This window comes from Excalfactoria chinensis, chromosome 4, assembly GCF_039878825.1.
Source record: "Excalfactoria chinensis isolate bCotChi1 chromosome 4, bCotChi1.hap2, whole genome shotgun sequence".
Taxonomy (NCBI): Eukaryota; Metazoa; Chordata; class Aves; order Galliformes; family Phasianidae; genus Excalfactoria; species Excalfactoria chinensis.
Window position 1 is genome coordinate 72,254,555 of NC_092828.1, and position 22,216 is coordinate 72,276,770.

The 22,216-nt window shown below is 41.5% G+C and overlaps 1 protein-coding gene across 1 annotated transcript in view; it reads right to left on the reverse strand.

Moving 5' to 3' along the window:
• Nucleotides 1–123: 123 nt before the first annotated feature.
• COL4A6 (collagen type IV alpha 6 chain) overlaps nt 124–22,216 on the reverse strand; it is a 116,282-nt gene continuing 94,189 nt past the window's right edge. Inside the window, exons 15-42 of the mRNA XM_072334964.1 lie at nt 21,759–21,803; nt 21,472–21,525; nt 20,875–20,944; nt 20,069–20,179; nt 18,989–19,138; nt 17,229–17,333; nt 16,192–16,352; nt 15,171–15,350; nt 14,405–14,588; nt 12,721–12,792; nt 12,214–12,321; nt 11,199–11,420; nt 10,801–10,962; nt 8,685–8,855; nt 8,047–8,190; nt 7,611–7,736; nt 7,123–7,304; nt 6,798–6,861; nt 6,210–6,284; nt 5,704–5,811; nt 4,848–4,955; nt 4,352–4,423; nt 3,427–3,552; nt 2,975–3,091; nt 1,931–2,092; nt 1,341–1,439; nt 920–1,066; nt 124–371 (exon numbers count right to left, since the gene is read on the reverse strand). Coding sequence (XP_072191065.1) covers nt 151–371; nt 920–1,066; nt 1,341–1,439; nt 1,931–2,092; nt 2,975–3,091; nt 3,427–3,552; nt 4,352–4,423; nt 4,848–4,955; nt 5,704–5,811; nt 6,210–6,284; nt 6,798–6,861; nt 7,123–7,304; nt 7,611–7,736; nt 8,047–8,190; nt 8,685–8,855; nt 10,801–10,962; nt 11,199–11,420; nt 12,214–12,321; nt 12,721–12,792; nt 14,405–14,588; nt 15,171–15,350; nt 16,192–16,352; nt 17,229–17,333; nt 18,989–19,138; nt 20,069–20,179; nt 20,875–20,944; nt 21,472–21,525; nt 21,759–21,803 — 3,546 coding nt within the window. The 3' untranslated portion in view covers nt 124–150. The remainder of the gene's footprint in view (nt 372–919; nt 1,067–1,340; nt 1,440–1,930; nt 2,093–2,974; nt 3,092–3,426; nt 3,553–4,351; nt 4,424–4,847; nt 4,956–5,703; nt 5,812–6,209; nt 6,285–6,797; nt 6,862–7,122; nt 7,305–7,610; nt 7,737–8,046; nt 8,191–8,684; nt 8,856–10,800; nt 10,963–11,198; nt 11,421–12,213; nt 12,322–12,720; nt 12,793–14,404; nt 14,589–15,170; nt 15,351–16,191; nt 16,353–17,228; nt 17,334–18,988; nt 19,139–20,068; nt 20,180–20,874; nt 20,945–21,471; nt 21,526–21,758; nt 21,804–22,216) is intronic.

Below are 22,216 nucleotides of genomic sequence, written 5' to 3' on the forward strand. Positions count from 1 at the left end.
GATGGCTCCTACATCCACATAGTACTGAAACCAAAAGATGTTCAGAATTGTACCTAGGGAAACATCAGCAGTGACAGACAACAATGACATGTGACATAATCTTCCTCACTGCAGATAAAATTTACTTCATTGCAGATACAAAGCAGAAGATCATGTACTTCCCCCAGTCTTCCTAAGGTAACTAATTTGGTTTCTTTGTCCACAAATTCTAAAGAAAAGTCTAACGATCTGTGCTCTGCAAATCATACCATTACCTTCAAATCCCTGAGGTCCTGGGGCACCCAAGGGTCCTGGGTCACCAGCTATGCCGGGTGATCCAGGTAAACCATCACGTCCTTTCAAACCAGACCTGCCTGGCAGACCCTTTGGACCTGAAATCAAATATGGTTACTACTTCGGAAAACTCTCTCTCTCTTATTTTGCTTGATTTATTCGCCTCAATTTGAATTAGATTGTATTATATTGTGTTATCTTGCATTCCGATATCATAGTTTGTAAAATAAGTTTTCCTCCTCAGATCGTTGCCGCTGCTCTGTTTGTTTCCTTGAGCCCAGCTCCCATCCCCTCACCCCTTCTCCTTTTCCCCTTCCGTTTTTTGGGGGCCGGGTGGCCCACAGGCCTACTGCCCCCTGTCACAGACATAGATCGATCTAGATAACTCTGTGACACACTTTCAGGACCACTCCACCCGCTGGTACCAAAGCTGGCATCATACCAGCTATACTACAGCTGCTGCTCCTAATTCTGCAGTGTTCATTCAAAACCACTATTAAAGCGTGCAAGAATTTATCAAGCAAATTCTAACCATAGTAAAATATGGCACTTGTATGTTTTTCGTATTTCCATTGCTAGAAAACTTTCCTGATGCATTAAGCAGTATTCCTTTTCCAGAATGCCAGTGATCTGTGTCTGTTTTTACCTGGCTTTCCAACTGGGCCCTGGAATCCAGGATCTCCATCAAAGCCAGGGACACCATCAATCCCTGGCAGACCCGGTAAGCCCGCAGGGGCTGTGATTTCTTCTGCCTGTGGGGTTATACCTGGAGCCCCTGGTTGGCCAGGGAGACCTGCACAGTGTAAGAGACAGTGTAAGTACATCTCACAGATGTGCACAGCTTTGACGATAATACTGACACGAAACAGAAGCATGTTAAATTAAAGCTGTCTGAATACACCAGCACTGGGTATCTTTCTAAAAAGTGATGCATTAAGCTCTTTCTAATTTATTTCACTAAGAAACCACAAAACCCTCCAGATAAGCCAATTAAAAGAACTCTGTGACTTTCTTCCCTACAAACCACTTGCAACAAAGTAAAGCTTTTCAAATTCTCTGGCACTCACCTCGACGCCCCATTTCACCTTTCAGCCCAGGGTAACCAGGATCCCCTGGAGGCCCATCTTTACCTGGCATCCCCATAAGACCAGGCTCACCCCTGACACCTGCAAAGGCACACAGATGAGACCTCAGAGGCTGAGTGTGAGGTTCTGATTCCACAGTTGGGGCACTGAAAAACACACTGATGGCAGCAATGAGAACACGATTTCAGCTCTGAGACAGAGGGGACTGTGACCCTTCTGGAACTCTGCCCATGATAATGTACAGAACGGCTGCAAAGCCTCTAGACAAGAATTGCCACTGCTACACAACTACACTAGATTAACAACATTCCTCCATGGGGACATCCCCAGAAACCCAGAAAAAAAAACAAACAGTAAAATTAAATAGGTATGTGGGACACACTGACAACCACCTGGAGCTGGCCTCTCTTTACCAGTCATAGGTAAAACCTGCATGGACAGAAAGGAAAGACAGACAGCAAACTCAGCTGTGGTCACACACAAAGCAGTCACGGTCACCACACAACAACCATTCATACTGTCAAGGGGACAGCTGCCAAACGAGACCCAGATACTTTCCATGGCAAGATTACCTTTGAATCCAGATACGCCAGGGAGTCCAATGGGACCAGGAAGTCCCACATCACCCTTACCACCTCGCAAGCCAGGAACACCAGGGAAACCTGGATTGCCTGTGTCACCTTGGTCAAAAGCTGGTCCAGGGGGCCCTCGTGGTCCCGGAGTACCTGGAAGACCTAGAGACAAAGTGATAATTGGCACAATCTCCTCTTGCAGCAAGTAAATGCTATTGCTATCCCCAGTGGGTCATCCTAGAGGACGGTCATTGTTTGGCTGTTAGTATTTCCAAGATTGTCCTCCTCCCAAAGGAAAAGAACCAGGCCTCAGTTACTTATGTAAACACAGGTATGAGAAAACTTTAAATCCTTTTGACCACCAGAAACCTTACTTCAAATACTAGGCCTGAGTACATATAGCCCTCACCCCAGCTGGCAGTTAGCCTGGTGACTCACATAATGCCTTGGAGAACAACAGCAGTGGCTTCAAATGTCTGGTCAGGAAAAGACTCTGTCTCAGCCTCTTCAATAAGGCTGTTAGGTAATGAATAGGCACTAATGCTATCATGACAGATCTTTCAAACTACAAGGTAAACTTGCTATTGACCTTAGGACAAGCGCTTCCTACCGTATCTTTGAGTAGCAATATCATTTTGCTGCCTCTCAGTTCCTACAGTTAGCTTCTAAATTTCACAAGGAGCCTGTAATTACAGCTGTAGAAACTACAGTCCAAAATGGAGCTGGTATCCAAATTTAGACATAATACATTGGACCTAGGTAGTTACCTTAATGTCTGAGTCTGTCTTCAGCATCACAGTGGGTGAAATGAGTATTGATCACAGACCTTTATTAATAAGCTATATCAAACCAGGATTAAATAGCAGGAACTGAAAACTGAACTCCTTATTTTCAAGCTTTGATTTAAAAATCAGATTATTAAAGCAATGCAAATCTAAGTCATTATCCTCAAGAGTTCTTCGAGAAAATGCATTAAAAAAAAAACTCACAAAAAATAACAGAAATCCTCTTAGCCTACTCCCCTTATGAGGCCTCTCTCCATACCTGGACTCCCATCAAGTCCTGGATGGCCAGCATCCCCAGGTCTCCCACGTATATCAGAAGGAAGAGAAACTCCAGGAGTTCCTGGCAAGCCAGGCAGTCCCACAGGACCTGGGGGACCTACAATAAGAAATACCAAATGAGAAAGTATATCCCAAGCTCTCAGTCATAGGTGCTGACATGAACAAAATAAGTGGCTGAGAAGAATATATTGAGGAGAACAAAAGGAAAGAAATAGCTACTTTCTGCTGTTCAGGATGGGTACAGACAGTCTAAGAACTACGTAACAGTTTCTCAACCATGTAACCAGATCACAGATTTAATATTTACCTGTGAGACTACTGTCCACTTTTGTGGCTTTAGGAGTTCTATGTAGTAATTCCTCTAACTGTGCAGCAAACCCATCAGCCTGAATTGCAACACATTGCACCAGGCTTACAAACATCAGTACTTACCCATGTCTCCCGATGAGCCTTTTGGCCCTGGGAATCCTACAGCTCCTCTACCCAAACCTGGAGAACCTTCCTCACCCTTCGGACCAGGGAGACCTGCAGGGCCTTTGAGTCCAACTTCACTCAGACCTAATTAAAGATGGTTAAAGAAGAAAGCCTATTCAAATAATCTACTAGCAGTTAATTCATTACACAAACAGAACACAGCTATCATTCTAATTTTACACAACAAAGCTGTCCATTTTCGCACACAAAATGTCTGCCTTGCTTTGAAATGCTACTTTACAAGATTACTGTAACCAAACAAGTCCCTTTGGAAAGATTTTCCTCCTTCAGATTTTGCAAAACATTTTGCAAAACAAAGGTATTTCATACAGTTAAAAATATATAAAAGTACAGCAGGAGCCCAAAAGCAGAATTCAGATCTGAACAAAGAAAATCAGCTTCTGATCTGCTTTAGTGGGAGGTGTCCCTGCAGAGGGGCTGGAACTAGATGATCTTAAAGGTCCCTTCCAACCTAAATCATCTGCGATTTTACTGAGGCTTTTCTTGAGTTCCACATAACGGAGAGTAAGGAAACATGGCATCATTCAGACCAACTCAAAGAGAGCACTTGACGCTGCCCTGCTAAAATCAAGCATTCACTGGAGGTGGGAGAGCTTTATGATTTAATTCCACCAACTTCCCAGCAGCTCAAGGAGAACTACCAACAGAAGAACCTTCACTCCACAGGCTGCATTCTATTCTTACTGGCATTAAAGAAGAATTTGCTCATGCACATTCAGTATTTTGATATTTTCCTTTCTTTGATATTATAATTTGATCCACAACCAGGTGAAACAGCAGTTTTGTGAGGAACACTGCTCTCACGATGGACCAGTTAATGCATTTCCCCAGCTATGGCACTTTCATCATATATTTCCTTTACCTGGCGTTCCAGGAGACCCTTTTGTGCCTGGCAAGCCATTCAGACCATTTAAACCTGGAAATCCATGAAACCCTGAAGAGACATAGGGAACACTTACTAAGTGAGCATGTAAGCAAGCAATCAAATTAGATGGAAATGCATAAGATTCTTCACAGAAACTACAACAAGTGTGAGAAATAGGACACGGAGCAATGCAGTACATAAAGCTTCCCTTCGTTCAGCTCCCCTTCATGGAATATTCTCACTGCTCTGACTGGTTTTACCCTTGGTGGAATCCCATTGGTGACCCAAATCAAGAAAGAACATCTCCATTTCCAAAAACTCCTCAGCTCACTTCTAGCAGCTGGTGCCTTCACTAATACTGCCAAGAGATGAGCTGATTTCCCACACACAGCTGGCCCACACATAGTGTGTTGCCTGCCTGCTGTGATACACTTGGCTGAAACCCTGGTTTTCTGACCCAGTTTCTTCCCCCATATGCAGGCTCCAGACATACCTTTCGGTCCTGCTGTTCCACGAGCTCCTGGGAATCCAACAGATCCTGGCTGTCCTGGAGGCCCTGGTGGCCCAGAGATTCCTCTTAGCCCAGCATTTCCAGGTATTCCTACAAACAAGAAGCAAAATGTTTCCGTACTACACATTCAAGACAGTTCAGCTCACAGCTCCATCATTCTAAAGCTTCTGATGCTACAACTTAACTTGTAAGATGAGCAAATTCCTATTTAAGTAATTATAAAAAAACAAAACAAAACAAAACCAGATCAAATTCTACCACTAAAAGCACTGTCAAACTGTGTATTTGATATTTATTTGATAGCTTTTTTAAAAAAAACTCAGAAATGACATTCATCATCACCCACCAAGTAATAGGCCGGAATAGTTCACATAGTGAATAACTAATTAAATTGGTTTTCAAGTAAAATATTCCAGCAACAACTTCCACTGATCTTCCACCTTTAATTCCACTAACAATTTAAGAGCACACCTGCTACTTCACTATTCAGAGACACAGCCATAAAGTGTTGCAGTGGAAGATTTTAGGGCAGTCTTGCCCATAAGCAGCTGCAAAGAAGCTGCTATTACTTGTCTCTCATTAAGGTCTTCCCTGTTAATTAAAGCAATTGTTTTGGGTTTCAGTTATGCAGGATTCACAATGCAGTCGACCCAAAGGATTGCTTTCAATGGGACAAGGTGATACCTTACAGTAACGTCAGAGAAAATTCCCATCTTCTTTTCAACCTTATTATGTAAGCCTCGGTTGAGATTGGCTGACCAGGACTTAAGAACAGTACAATAAGGCTGTCCCACAGTTACATAATGAACTGCAGAACTTAGGGTGCCTAGTCCAGTACCTACTGGTCCTTCTTGGCCAAGATCTCCTGGGCCACCTTTAATCCCATTCACTCCAGTGCTTCCTGGGTAGCCTGGTTCACCCTTGAGACCTTCTCTCCCTCTCTCTCCTGAAATGATAAAAGCATACACTATACCAGAGCACAGAGTAAAGTAAGTGGAGGTAGGTCTGAAGAAAAACATATTTAACTGCAGCTGCAGCACTTAGGTCTGCTTAACCACAGACTGGGCCCTGGAGCGTCTCCCTGGACGCCAAACACCAGTGCAAATTCCCAAGTTCCTCAGGGAGTGAAATGGGACACAGCATGCAAATCAGATGGGTTTAGGACATGTTCATTATCATCCAGATTTGTGTTCCACCTGCATACTAGACTTCTCAAATGTCTTCTACAGAACAAGACAAAAGTGTCTAAATTTACAGATTACAAACAACCCTGAACAGAGCAAAGTTATCCAACCCGATTCCTGGAATTTTGCAGTCTTCAAGAGCAATCAAGGGCTACTTTACCTGGGAATCCTGGGTCTCCTCGCTCTCCTTTAACTCCAGCAGTGCCAGGAACACCAGTAGACTCTCCCTGGTCACCTGGAAAAGAAAGGCAAGCTGAGAAAGCCATTCTGTACCTGACCATGGGAGCAGTTCTCAGCTTGCTTAATAGTGTTGTTTATGAAAACAAACTTTGCTTATACTGTAAATTCACAAAGTAAACAAAGACAACTGTAAATGCTGTTCAAGAGGAGTCTGAAAATGTTTATAAACAGCAATGCATGCAAATACACTCAGGGCAGGATATGACAAATGTTTATGAATAATTTCACAGCATTCTGCCCTTTTTACCTTTAACTCAAGGTGACCAGAGAAAAGAGTACCTCTTACACTGTCCACCATGCTTCATAAAGTGCTATGACCAAGATTTCAAAGGATATTAAAATATTCAAACAATTGGCTTGAGACTGAATGTATGACCTACCAGGAGAACATCTACTTCTGAGCCAGTCACTGGAGAGCAATGGACACTTCCAGAACTCATTTGTCTTAGCCATTAATCACAGGACTGCATAGACCGAAAGACCAAATACACAGTGAAAGATTTCTTACCCTTTGGACCAGGGAGGCCAATAGGTCCTGGGAATCCAAGTGTTCCTGTGATACCATCTGAACCCTGAAATAAAAGCCCAAAACTAGCTTTTCTTTTTTATTTTTGCTGTTTGAAGTTGGGGTTGTATGGGATATTGGACCGCAAAGATGTAGGAAGAGACATCCAAAGTGTCATTCAACAGCATAAAACAAACAAAAACAAAGTTTTGTAAAGAAAAATTCTGTCAGCTTCTGGCCAGCTGCTTTACAGCAGAAGTACTGATTAGAAAACAGTATTTTCCCAAGAGTTCCTTGAGAAGATGAAGATATTTAAGAATATATTTACCCTCTCTCCTGGCATTCCTGGAAATCCTATGATACCACGTGTACCCTTCTGTCCTGGCAGCCCAGGCTGTCCAGACGGTCCAGGGAAGCCTTGGTCACCATGAAAACCTCTCTCTCTGCTTGCTGACCCAACAGGTCCAGGAAGACCAGGCTGTCCACGGCTTCCTGGGATTCCTTTATCACCTGAGTTTATATAGAAGAGTACAATTCCAGTTCATAATACTGACATTCACTGGAACAACTGACTGTTACCCAAACCTTTCTTTAGAGAGAAGGAAGGGATGGGATATTATCCACAGAACAGAAATTTGAACAAAAACTGTTTTCTCAAAATTCAGAGCTGCCACATGCAAATCTTGCTCAAATGTGAATGGCAGAACAGAAAATACTAATATTTCAGGTATTCAAAAGGAAAGACCATGCTTCACCAGGAGTAAATGCAGCTCCCAGACAACTGAAATGGCAAATACCTACATTGTTGTGACATACCTCTGGGTCCTGGGAATCCTCCGAGTCCAGATAATCCAGGATCTCCTTTGTCTCCTTTCAATTGCAGTGCCTGTTCTTGAGCGCCAAGAACAGGAAGACCAGGTGGACCTACATCTCCTCTGTCACCTGAAGAAGTCAGATTATTTTGCAATAAGATTGTTTAACAGAAAAAGAGTATAACACTAGAAACTGACAGATAGAGACAGAACATCCATATCTTCTGATGTCAGTTCATCAGTAAATGCACTTACTGATTCCTTTGGTAGTCAGACCAAAGTATTTCACATGGAAGAATAGAACACAGTATATAAAAGAAAACACTATTGTTTTATAATTAAGTTTATAATTATTATTGTTATAATGTGCAGACATCTCAGAAAGGTCTCTGAAGCTCTTCTGCTGCACATACAGCAAATGCCTTTCATCTATTTCTTACCTTTTTGACCTTGAAGTCCCAGAACTCCAGGGCTCCCTCTTTCTCCCACTGTGCCAGGAGTTCCTTTAAACCCATTGACGCCAGGGACACCGGGCAGGCCTGGCATGCCTGGGAAACCAAGCAGGCCAGAAGACCCCTTTTCACCTGTATAGAAATATTGATAAATAGAGAAAATTAATCTCTTCTGATATACTATGTACACACCTAGTTGTGTGTGCCTAGGTGAAGGCATGATGGGTTTAGGCTGTCACCCAGATCTGGGCAGTAAAACCTAGTGGTGCAAGCAAAGCAGAGGTGGCCATACATTTTTACTTTCCTTTTGGTTTGTGCTTCATTCTCTCCCTTCTATGGCGTTTCCTTTACTTTATAACTTCACTCACCATTCGTCATTTTTCCACATTTCCTGTCTTTCTGTCTTGATGTACACGATATATTCTCCATAGGTCCTTACAAGGACCTCCTCATGACTATGATTTGGTTATTAAATTCATCATTCATAATTCACAGCTCAGCAGCAAAACAAATACATTCTAACACTAGTTGAGAAATATGTATCTTCTGTAGGCTATGGCCTAAAATCAACAAGATCTTTTTTTCTGGGCAGTAACCCTACACTGTTCCTCAGGTAGAATACAAACCTTTGGGTCCAGAGAAACCTGGACGTCCATCTTGACCAAAAGGTCCAGGTGGTCCTAAGAATCCTCTTTCGCCAGGAGGTCCTGGAGTACCATCAGGACCTGGGAAGCCTTTCATACCAGCAGGGCCTTGAGGACCTACATCCCCAGTCAATCCTTTGACTCCGGGAAGTCCTGAATCAAGACAAGAAATAACTCAACAGATTATAACATACAAACACTGGGGAAGTTTTGTGGACAGCTTTCCAAACTCTTTAAGCACAGCATTGTTTTTTATGTAACAAATGGATCTTAAGGCACATGCAGCCTACTTAGAAGGCATAAAGTTTAGAACTGCAAAAGCATTAGTGATCTAATAATAAAATACCTACAAAGAGGGTTACTGCCTACATCACTACACCACTGGCAAGAGTGAAACCCCTTATGATGTCCATTTTTGTCTCCTTTACCAGACACTACAGTGTAGAGCACTAGTCTTACCTTTATCATCAAGGCAGCCAAACCAGGATGGGGAGCATCTTTAATGTCAGCTACATCTACCTACCCCATCCTTAGAGGGAAGCAGAGATCAGTTTGAGAGACTTGTATTCACAAGTTTCTTTTCCACCTCAGCAGTTTAAGTGTTACTTCTCAAAAGCAAATTGCTCACTAAGGGAACAAGCTTCTGATCGTGCTGTGATATAACCAACACCGTATACTGTTTTGCTTCTAAATGCTTCAGAGTGTTTCTAGAAGAAGCTTTGCAATGATTTACAACTTTAAATAAAGGCTCAGACCATTGAAAAAGAGAATGCTTAGATCCAAAGTGAGGAAAGAAAGAAAAAAAATCAAGTGGCTTTTGAAAAATGACATTTGCAGCAGCAGCACCCAACATATGAGCCTCACTGTATTCAAACATTTTAAATTACGATCCAGCATTTTTTGAAGTAGATGAAATGGCTGCTTTATTCAAAAAAGAAAATTCAGGCTTAAATTTTGTGTATGTTAAGGATTTCCATTTAAGCTCCAGGCTTCGCTGCCATCTGAGCATTCTCACCACAACAGTTCTTTGCCTTGTTTGATTAGCAATAATAAGGGGTATCACCTATAGTCAATGCAATTCTTGTAGCATTAAAAGCTAGGTTGTTAGTCCATGAGCTTTTATGCTACACTGCATTTTCTCACCTTGACAGCCTATGTGAAGAACCCATAACCAAACAGTGTGACATCAGAAATGGGGAGTTGATAAATGGAATAGAAACATGGTGAAGGAAAAAACAGATACAATATGTAAACGGGAAGAATAAGGATACAAAGAAATTAATGATTCAGAGAATACAGCTGAAATGTCTTAGTCATTCGGAGCTTATTGCCTAGCAATGGAAGGTATTCAAAAACAGCTGAAGGAAACAGTCATATGTGGCATACGGTCCCAAAGCATAAAATAATAGGGAAGTGAAAGTCATGTTAGCATTCTAATAAAAAGCTTAAAAAGTACAATTTTCATCTCAAATGAGGTTAGTGCTTTCATTCATTTGTTGTCACTGTGTTTCAGCACTGTCATTCTACAAGTTAGGACAGAATTACATCACGGACCATTATCTACTAATTCCCAGATGCCTCTCCACTTGATTTTCAAGTCTTGAATACACTGTTATCATGAAACACTCTGGTCAGTACAGCTTGAGAGATACTGTTGTATTCAAGTGTTTTCTTTCCTGTGAAGTGAAGGGAAACTGATTTCTGACCTAGCTGGTGTAGCACGGAAGTGCTTCTTCTCAGAAAGCTAACAAATTTCCAACCTATAGAAGTCACATTTCAAGCAACCTCATATATTAAAAAATCAATTGTTATAAAAATGGGAAACAAAGATTAGTCAATGTATACAGCCAGCCTGTAAATGCAGAGATGCTAAAAGATATCAAAATGCTTTCTCCCGTCTTTTTGCTGTACAACCTTGGGGCACCATTTCAGTGCAGGAGGATTCTAGCAGTTAGAGGTAAAAAAAATGAATTCTGCACTCAGCTACCCCTAAGTAGTGGTAGGAGCTCTCCCTCAGCAACCGTCAATCTCTCCTACACTTCCTCAACACTGCAATGTTCAGCTCAGCTACTTGTTTTCATTTGAAGAAGTTACATACCTGGTGCTCCTGCAAGGCCAACTGATCCCAGTGGTCCTGGTTTTCCCTTAATGCCAAAAGGACCTCCAGGACCAGGAGGTCCCCGTAATCCGGGGACACCCGAATATCCTGGATTACCCAGCTCGCCTTTAATACCAAGGAGGCCTGGTCTCCCATCCAGCCCTGGGAACAGAGAGATGGGAGGTTACAAAGCAAATAAAACAAGATTCATTTTTTCAACGAAAATAAGAGTACTAAAAGTGTTTGAGTCACATTAGATTCTAAAAGAAAACCACCACACATCCATCTGCAGGCAGCTTAAAGGATTACTAATAGAGTATCTTTAAGAGATGGGAAGAATGAAAGATTTTTGAAAGAAAAATTTGATATTCCCAGCTACAAGCAGCACCAGTGCTTACCTTTTGGTCCTGGAAACCCAAGATCACCTGCAGGCCCTTTATCCCCTGACAGCCCAGGTCGGCCACGCTCTCCCTGAGCTCCACTTTCAGCACCAAATACATCTCCAGGAGCTCCTTTAATTCCAGCTAAGCCCGAAGCACCCATCTTCCCAGGCAAACCATCTGTCCCATCCAATCCTGGAAGTCCTTGTGATCCTTGCTCTCCTCGTGGTCCAGGGAAGCCTTGGGGACAGAGACAGTAAATGGCACTCATCAGAACTACAGGCTATCTGTTTCCAGTGACATCTCTAACAAAATTTAAAAAATATCCATGCAAGCAAAGGCTGTTTGGAAAGCTGCAGAATGTTTTGGTACCAAACTAGAAACAATGGCTTCTCCACTATCACTAACCTCCACAAGAGCTGCAAAGATAATATGCTGATCACACCTTGGGCACTGAGGGGCAGAAGAGACCGGCAGTCCTGGTAAAAGGAGGGCTGCAAAGTTCTCTCTCACTTACGAAGTAGAAATAAAATAGCAATTCTGCGTGAGTGCTGCACTACTCAGAGGCTATGTCATGCAATCACTGACCCCATAAAGATGTCCCCATTAATGCAGTGAAAAGAGATTTTGACAGATAAATATGATGGATATATATCAGTCTAGCTTCCCCCACCACTTGTTCATCATTTACTACAACCATCAGAAACTCCCACAGCTAAAACAAATCCAAGTACAGTGTACAGTGTGTCTTCATCAGAATAACACGTGGTTTAAAATAGGTTTTAAAATCAACTTGAAGTTTCTAAACTGTTAGAAAGCATATGACGGTGGTCCCTGGAGAAACAAACTGCATCGGCTGTCCTATGTCCTTACACCAGAAGTATAATACTGAAAGCAAAGGTATCATTTCAAAGAAGCACAGTGGAGTTCACAACAGTGCACTGTGAATTTAACATGTGGAAACGTAGCCTAGAAGGTGAGACAACTTCTGATAAAACACTGTACACATTAATCATATGATAAGAACTCTCACCAGGTTCCCCTTGCAAGCCAATTATTCCTGGAGATCCTGGCTGTCCTTTTGACCCATTTAATCCAGGCTGCCCCGGAATGCCAGGAAAGCCTTTGCTGCCTTTGGGACCTAAGGATTAAAATAATATTAATGAATGAATGAATAGTGGAAGGCAAAAACACAGCACCGGGAAATGGGATCAGATCTCTTCTGCAAAGCTAGTGCTGAAACACTCATTGAAAACACAACTTAACCCACAAAGCATCTCAAATCCATGGCTTTTTCAACAGCTATGTAAATGCAGAAGAAAAGAGTTTGTGTTCAGAGGTTACTTGAAAGGGAAAAAATGGTGCAATCATTATGATCCTCTATGGAATTTAAGCCCAGATCCTTTGAAGAAAAAGACTACTATTCTGTCAGTTAACTCTCAGGAATACCTATCACTCATAGGACATTAATTAGCAGGTATTATCTTTTCTGAGGAATAGGTGCTTCTTGGTAGTCATTACAATCAGCTTGTCTCCATACCTGGCAACCCTGGAAGTCCAGGAGTCCCAGGAGGACCATATGCTCCAGGAACTATGCAGGGCAAGGTGATACCTGAAACGAAGAAACAATAAGGTTGCACACAGTCCCCTTCAGAGATGGTCAGAAGAGAAAGATTTTGTATCCAGATGTTTTTCACAGAGCATGTAAGTGACTGGAAGTGAACTTAAGCACATCAAACACAGCTGATTATCTGAAATACATGACGTTAAAAAGAATGCATTTGGAACCTGAAATCTAATCTCATCCCCACCACTGTGTTAAGTGGCTGCAACTACTGCTGTGGAATAACAGTAGCATGATACCCACAGCTTCCGCTCAGCAAAGTAGGTATTGAAAAGGCAGTCTGTGACTCAGAGAGCTTATGAGCAAAGGTGAGAGCTTTCAAAACCAGGGGGAGCAGAAAGGGATTTCTAACTCTTAAAACCTGAGTGTGTTTCTAAGTGGTATATAAACTGTACGCTACAGTGTGGAATCCTAAAACAAATGTGCACATGCAAGACAGAAAGTACTGATAGGCGTTTAAAAAACTGTGAGCCCAGAGTTTATGCCAGAGAGATGCACATGCGGTAGGTGGAACAGCGAGGATTTATTTTTCTGCCTTGCTCTCCAACTGTTGCTCCTTCAATCTGGCAGGCTGAGAAATAGCCACATGGCTTGTAAGAACATATTTCCAACAAACAAGACTCAGCAATTGCAAAGCTCTTCGCATGAATTCCAGTTCTTATAAAAAGACTCTGTACTGCCCATCCCTTTTCATTCAGGCAACTTTCACCTGAGGTGGCATTACCAGTTTGCTAGCACATCAGATCTACTTGAAAGATCTCAAACACTTCCAGCATTCCTCTTTGACAATCTCAAGTCATGTCAACATCGTCACAGCAATGATTATCACAAAAACTAACTCAAGCTTTTCCACTCCCGAAATACTTCCAGTTATTTCAAGAGAAGTCTGTACTAAAATGACAGGATTATCTCCTTAATAGTAATAGCTGGCTCAGATTAATACCACCTCAGATACATGTTCTAAAAATCAACATTTAAAGGATCTTAAAAACCTCTTAGTCAGATAAATTTCATAAAACAGATGATCACAAAAGGAGCTTTGGGGAAGAAGGGTGTTTTATTCATTCCTTTGTTTGAATACATACATAGGGGAACACTTGCTTAACTGCTTTGTTGGCTGTTATTTATTAATTCAAATTAAAAACCAACCAAACAAAAGAACAATCCTGGAGCCCTATTTATTTCAGTAATAGTAACAGTCCTGAAAACTGATTCAGAAGTCCCAAATATCAGTGAGTTATTACTTTTACCTGGACAATGAATGTGCTTTCTAAAAACTTCATTTTAACTGTCTTCCCCAAAGCCTTTGGTGTAAAATGACCCTCTGGTGAATAGATTCCATTCAACACCAGTAGTATTTGAGTATTCAACTCGGATATTTGCTGCTTATTATCTGTGTCCTCCTGAGCATAACATCTTCAGAAAGCAGTGACTGCTATGTCAGCTCTGGTAAGCCCACACAGCAGCTTTAGTTAATTTAAAGAGCAGTCTTTAATGCCACCTTATGGCTTGGTTATGAGAACAGCAGTAGTTGTTTTGTCACTTGACTTATAGCGGCTTTGCACCTTTTCAAAGTAAGATCGTATTGAGAAACATGTACCTGGTGGGCCTGGCAGACCTGCTTGTCCTGGAAAACCATCCATCCCTGGGTCACCTGGTGGCCCACGAAGTCCAGCAGGACCGGGATACCCAATGCCAGGAGCACCAATCTCTCCAGGACGGCCCTTGGAGCCAGGTAATCCTGGTAGACCTTTTTCACCTGGGAAACCTAGCCCACCATCACCCTGTAAACAATGGAGACAATTACAATAGAAAATCAGTGGGATGTAGAAAGAAGGTACATCACTGCCATTATAACAAATGCATGGAAGTTTTATCAGCCCTGTGCAAGTTTCAAATGTGCCTGGGAAGGTATGTGGAAACCACTGTCAATCATCTACCACTATTTCAAAATGCAGAAAGACGCAGTTACTATTAAAAATAATACATTTTATTTGCTAGCATACTAAGTACTATGTACTCTGAAATCAGACATATATTATCTTGTTTTTAATTAAAATATTCTGGTGTGGTTTTTCAGTTCCAAGATTAGGCTAATTCATACAGTGTCTTTTATCTTTTAATGCAAAAAGTATTGGGGCCTTCCCCACCACAAGAACTTCATCATTTGACTGGGTAGACAGAGGCATAATGAGTGCCAATCACTGACCTTCACCAAGACAAACTTGTGCCCAGGGACTATGAGATTTTTGGCATGTTTGGAGACTTATCACACAGTTGATCAGGACTAGTAAGCCAGGCCTTTTTAAGATCTCTGCTCCTCATTACGATTCTGAAGCACTGATGCTAAATGAATTTGAACTTACTGGTGGACCTGGTGGGCCTGGCAAACCTGGAAGTCCATCCCTGCCAGGGGTTCCTGGGAAGCCTGATGGTCCTCTGGGTGCTGCTTCACCACGGTCCCCAGGAGCACCTCTGCCTGTTGCATAGGATGGATCGCCTTTTTCTCCCTTAAGGCCTGGAAGACCTTGCTGGCCAGCTGAAGCCTAGAGACCAACAGATTAAAAACAAAACAAGACAAAACAAAAAAACCAAACACGCACATGAATATGAAGAGCCTTTGCTTTCTAAAAATAACATACAAAGTCAGGATACAACAACTGGAGATAGAAATAATTTCTAAAGGGTTTCCTATTGTACGTGTTATACCTAAAAAAAGAAAAGGAGATAGAGGTCTGATTATTTTCAAGTGATTTTTTAAAATCAGTACAATTTTACAGTGGCAAGCCAAATGCTGGTGCATGTCACTACAGTGACAGCAGTCTTGGATGGCATTTGGGAACACTACAGCAGGTTCAGACTATCAAGCCTTCTTCCCTATTACTTGGTGTGCTGCATCCACCAACATTGATAAATATATTCTAAAGGCATTTAGTTTTAGTGTAGAGCAACTGAGGAGACTGCATCTAAGACACACAGACTTAATAGCTATGGGTAATTATGTGGAAAGACCTCATCGTTCGATTTCAGGTTTTCTCTCCATACAGACACATATCTGCTTTCACAACCAGCCCTCTGTTAGGAAGAATACTGGGTCTAATCAATGCATGACTGTGGTCAAGAGGCCCTGGGGTGAATAATCGTTACTGCTTTTAGCCTTGGCTGCTAAATGGTAGTTCTCAGAATTTAAGAACCATTTCTTCCTCCATTTTTATATATGATAATTTCTTTATTTTCAGATTCTTTTCACATATCAGTTTCTAAGCTTACTTAAGAAACTGCACAAAAACTGTGTCCTGGTCTCAATGCAGTCAGCATTAGCAACTGCACATGGACATTTTTTCTCCTTTAATTAATGGTAAACAGTAAAAACTCTTCCTCCCTTACCAGAGGGCCTCGCAGTCCTGGTGCACCCACAGTGCCAGGATCTCCACTAACACCTTTAATCCCAGGCACACCACGACTTCCAGGTGGACCCTGTAGACCTGAGATGCCTTTTAGACCTCCTCTTGTAACTCCTCCATCACAAGCACAATCACCTGCATCTCCTGGAAAATACAGTCATCACTCAGTTACATTTGGATAAAGACCTTTTTGCGGAGCTCAATAAATAGTATGTGATTCAGTTGGGACAAAACCATTCTGAAATGATATGCTGTTGTGCCTACTTTGCTCAATGAGTATCAAGCAAGGGGAACTTTGGGTTATTTCTCTACAACACCCACCACCAAATTACCACATGCAGCACTGAACCTACGCATCATGTGTTATGTCATGCTTACTTTAATGGCCTCTTCCCAAAAATTCATACTCTCTAAAGGAGACGGTTTTAGGAAAGTTTAGGTCAGAAGTCCTGTGGATTTTAGTAGATGGTTGCACGTCAGAGAAAGCAAATCCATACTCCCACTCATAGAAGGTTACAATGACCCTCTGCCGGATAACTTAATCTTTTTGGAATGGCAACTGGGCTCACATCCAAACAGCCACAATGCACAGTGATGTCTGCATTATCCTTTTTTTTTTCCCTGCTAGTTCTGTTACACACTAAAACCTAAATTCTCATTGTTTTTCTTAGCACAGAGGAAAATAAAACTGTTCCTCTGTCATTTCCAGCCTGAAATATAAAAGCAGCACAGAGGCCGTTATTTCTAAATCTCATTACATGTTATAGCTTTGAAGCACAACCTGATCAGCTGAGTATGAAATGTTCATTTGATCATTTGCCTGAGCAGAGGAAGAACAAAACAGGATTTCAACAGCAGTGCTGGGAACCACTCTCTAAATTGTAAACGCTACTGCTCTTTAAATCCAATTAGAAGCTTCTCTGATTTGTCATAAAGAAACTTTCACCCTTAGGATATTAACCATGTTGAAGTGAGGTCACTTGACTGTTAAAAGGCTCTTCCAAAACAAGAGTCAATTACCTTTGTAACCCTTTGGACCCAAAGCTCCTGGAAGCCCTCTTTGTCCAGGTTCCCCTGGGGCACCAGTCCTTCCATCCAGGATCGCATCTGGGAGAAATGAAGGGCCTATGTGTGGAAAGCAAGCAAAAAGCCCTGAGAAGGCTTGACCTACAGCTTGTTAATTACTTATAATGTCAGATATGCAGCTGATGGAAATGGTGTCAGATCAAGCAATGGTTTGCGGTTACACAAGGAGATGAACAGAGGACCATGGGCTGCCATGTATTTGTTTTTAGCTCCCCATAAAGAAGAGCAAAAGATTTTACAAGGTGAGTGTAACAGAGCTTTACTCCTCTGCTGCTCTATTACTGAACTTTTCCAAAGACTTCACAGGCCAAATAACCAAGCAAACTGCAAACGTGGTGCAGAGGGCAAACAAATTAGTCCATGCAGTTCAGGAAAGGGACCAAGTGGCAAAAGGTAAAGGGAAAGTCCCATTACTCACTTTACAACTGCAGCACTACTCTCAATATCTCTTTATACGCTGATGAATACAACGAAACATGAGCTGACAGAAACAGCAGAGGGACGTGACCTGACATAATCTAATGCTATAGTGTCTGAAAGCCCTTCCCTCAGTGACAACAGTAAGATGGAGTGCTGATCAGCACACGTCTGATGTTCCGTAGAAACAACCTGCAACCATCAGCTAAAAACAGCTCCAAGAGCTTTACAGACTCTGCAGAAAAAATAGCAGGATTTAACTGACAAATAATTATCGATTAGGCAGCATTTAATTCCAAAATTTAATGACCAAAATGCAGGACCTGACACTTGGCCTATTGAAACTCATGCCATTAACCCTGGCCCATCGATCCAGTCTATACAGCTCCCTCTGTAGTGCCCTTCTTCCCTCTGTCAGATCAACACTCCCTCCCAACTTGGTGTCGTCTGCAAACTTACTGAGGGTGCACTCAATCTCCTCATCAAGATCATCAATGAAGATGTTAAACAGAAGTGGCCCCAGCACTGAGTCCTGGGGACACCGCTCGTGACCATCACTGAAGCATGTCCTGCTTTTGAAAGTTTTACTCTCAAGAATAAAACAAATAAAACATGCTGTTTGAACTCAGCTTATGGCAGAATAACATAACACAAGATTTGCCACTTTTCCAAGCAAAACAATGCATAATTAAACCAATCAGGAAATACATACAAACTGATTGTGTGAAAATAAAATCACATTTCCTTATGTCTGTAAAGTGTCTCTTCAGGTATCCTATCTGACTCCTGGTACCCGATACACCTACTTGCAAGATCAGTCATTTACCCCAAGTGCTCAAAAAGTCACAGTATCTCCTTTATCTAATTCAGTACACCACGGGAAACTTTACTTAGCTTTCCTCCCATCAACCTGAATGCTATATCATATAACCTCCTGTCTTTTCCGCAACTGAAACATGTTTCTCAGAAGTCAATATCTGAGTTGGCTCAGTTTCATCCTACTAAAACAGAACAAACATAAATTGTGCCTTTAGAACCGTATGCTTCAGTCTATCAGGTTACCCACTTTAAAAATAATTATCTGCATTTTCTTATTTCAGATGGGTGAAGATAAATATAGCAAAGGTTGTGAATTACAGTTACAGTGCGATCTTAACCAAGCTTTTAAGACTTATAGATGAATAATCTCCACTTGCAAATAAATAAATCAAGAAATCATTATTTGCTTTATTTCACTATGAATTCAATGTAAAAATTGATGTTAAAAATGTACATACGCGATGAACCAGGCAATCCTGGTGCTCCTGGCAGACCAGGTAAACCACCTCTTCCTGGAGCGCCTGGTAATCCAACCGTTGCTCTTCCTGGTTCTCCCATTTCACCCTTCACACCAGGAATACCTGGAGACCCTCCAGGGCCCATTCCATCTAAACAACAATGACATGATTAGCAGCTATCCAGCAGCAAACATGTTCTGACATTTTTAATATTGTGAGAATTACTATTGTGTCCTGAACTATAACCATGTTAGTAAAGAACATTTTCTAATTGCATACAAAGGAAAACTTATTAATTGTAGTCACCAGCCAGCACTCATGTACACATTCCTTTGGTCATTCAAAAAAGTTTACAGGGCTGCGTTGAAATCTAACTAATAGGTGAGACAATTAACTATGGAGTACCATGATTCGTTTATTTTCAGATTGGCTTTGATTAATTGCCTTAGTACTGGTCTCTGGATCACTGCAGGCCAGGACTTCACAAATGACATTAAACAGAAACTTGAGTGAGATTTTTGATGGGACAAATGGGTTCCAGCTACAGTGGTTTTACTTAGCCAGCGTGCCAGCTTTCCGCTGCAAAACAGAAGAACTGCAGGGAACCTGCTATAGCACGGGGGTTGGACTAGATGATATCCAGAGGTCCCTTCCAACCCCTGTGTTTCTGTGATTCTGTGAAAAATGAAGAGTCGATCAAAAAAGCTCACTTTCAAAAACACACAGAATGTTCATTTGTAGGAAAAGTTCCACCAATTCGAAATCGAAATGGAAAATTTAATTTAATTCGAAACAGAAATCAAACAAACCAACTTCTGTGTATGAAATACTGAGAGCTGAAGCCTTGAAACAGATTGTAATCACTGTGGGACTAATCCTGCTCCCACCCAAGTGAACATGCTTGGTTTTCCTGTGCCTCTTCCTTGCCTTCTGCACCTCACAGCAGCCTGCAAGTCAGGCCAGCAGGAGGAGGGAGAGGCTAGCTGCAATACCTTCAACATCTTCAGCCTGCCACCCAGAGTCTTCTCACAACAAACACACAGCAAACAGCCTATTAAGGTCACTTAGCAGGTGCTTTACCTCTCTCCAGACCTGGAAACCCTGGAGCTCCTGGAAAGCCTGGTAGACCACTGATCCCTTCGTCTCCTGGAGGACCAGGTATTCCTGGGTTTCCAGGGTCACCTGGGGCACCTATTAAATACGGGACAAGGAAGAAAAACTTGAAAATTTCTGCTGAAAAACTCTGTACACTTTGCTACCTCAGTAGTCACCGATCTCACTGACAGCAAAGCTGTTACTAGTAAGCCTGTTAGGCCAAGCTAACAATGACTGGAAAACTTCCTTCTGAGCCCAGTCAGAGGTTGTTTCAAACTTGTACTGCATTTGAAAGAGAAATGAGGCATTACACAACCTGTCTCCTAAATTTTACAGATTCCAAGACTGTTGTCACCCAGAGCTCATCCAACTGTGGCATTAATTAAGTTTCTTTTCTCAATGGTATTCCTATCACACTGAATGACAAGTATGAACAGAATGACATTCAAGCTATCCATTTCTTTGATACACAAAAATAAGACACACAGGTAGGCTACGTTTCCCCAAGCTCATATAAAGTCAGCTTCCCAGGCGCTAAGCATTTATTGTGCCTTGAAATGTATCATTCTGCAAGCCAGGAATGAAAGATTTATCATAAATTCTGGTATAAATATATGGCACAAAATGTATCTGTATGTCACCAATACAGAAATGAAAGGAGGAACAACAAGAGAGAGGCTAGAATCAAATCACAGCATGGAAAAGTGCTAAAATATAGAAATAAAACAAGTTGGATCAGAAACAAGTGCTTTAATTTAGTTTCAAAACAGAAACAAAATAAAAACATGTACCTGAAATTACTACACCTTCCTTGTCAACAATGATAGGAGGGCCTGGGGGACCGATGTCACCTACTTCACCCTGTAGAAGAAAAGGGGAAAACAGATTTCTCCAGAAAACCACCTAAGTAGAACAAGCAACTTGTGATGAACAGTGGTATCATTAATTCCTCTCACTCTTAACACAGTATCAAATCCTCTTTAAAACAGGAAGTGCAAAATCTGATTGTTGTCCAAATCACCATCATATATACATATTATAAACACAATCTGTTGTGCCAAAGCAGTACATCACTTTGATGATTCATGCAGTAACACTGATCTGTGCATAAACCTATAACGTTCTTCCACACGTTCTTTACCAAATAAGTGGTGACACTTGCATTTCTCATGTTTGCCAACCATATATCAATGTTGGTGGCAGATTTTAAGTTCACTCACAGCAAACTACTATACAGTCATTTTCCACACCATTTCCAGACATCTGGCAGCCTTGGCAGCTATCTTAAGCATCCACTCACTTCCATAAGTTTGACTGAAGCAATGACATTTATTCATGCAAATATATTTACAATGGCAGTGCTTTAGTATTTCCATCTGAGAAGTTACCTTTGTGCCTTCAACTCCATCCAGTCCTGGATAGCCTGGAATACCTGGATGACCCTGCAAAGTCGCACACAGGAACATTTTTATGAAGTGAGACAATAACACAGTGGCATGATTTGCTAGCTGAGACACCTTCAGCGCTTAGACTTGTATTACAATGCCAATTCATTGTCTTACACATACTGTCAAGCATTTGAGAAGGAATAAACAGTAACCTGAATGCACTGATTTCTCAGCAGCTATAATACCTGAGCTGGTTTTCTGCAGTAAAAAATAAAAGAGCATTTCACCTTTCTCCCTGGAATGCCATTGGATCCATCCAGTCCCAAAAGGCCCTAAGAAAGGAAAACACATTATGTCATTTTCAGAAGCTCCATCTCAGTCTGCTCTTACAGGCTCCAAGATCTCAGGAACAAAGAGAGAAAAAGTAAAATTTCAAAAGGAGAAGCTACTAATAATTTTCCTTGTCTTCCAAATATTGATAATCATCATCAAAAGAATTCAACAGGATAACTGATAAAAGGTGTCTTATCTTCTTTAGTCATTATCTTGCTAATTAGAAGTTCAAATTAAATAAGTCATGAGTTTCTCAGCTTACAAGATAGGTAGGTAGTTCATATTTTCAAAGCTGTGAAACTTAATGGAGACAAATATTTTCTGTTGTGACAGTTTTGTTCTTCAGATGCAGCATAGAAAGCTTTGGTCTTCCTGTTGCGTATGAGCACCATGTTTCCGCAAGTTCATGGTG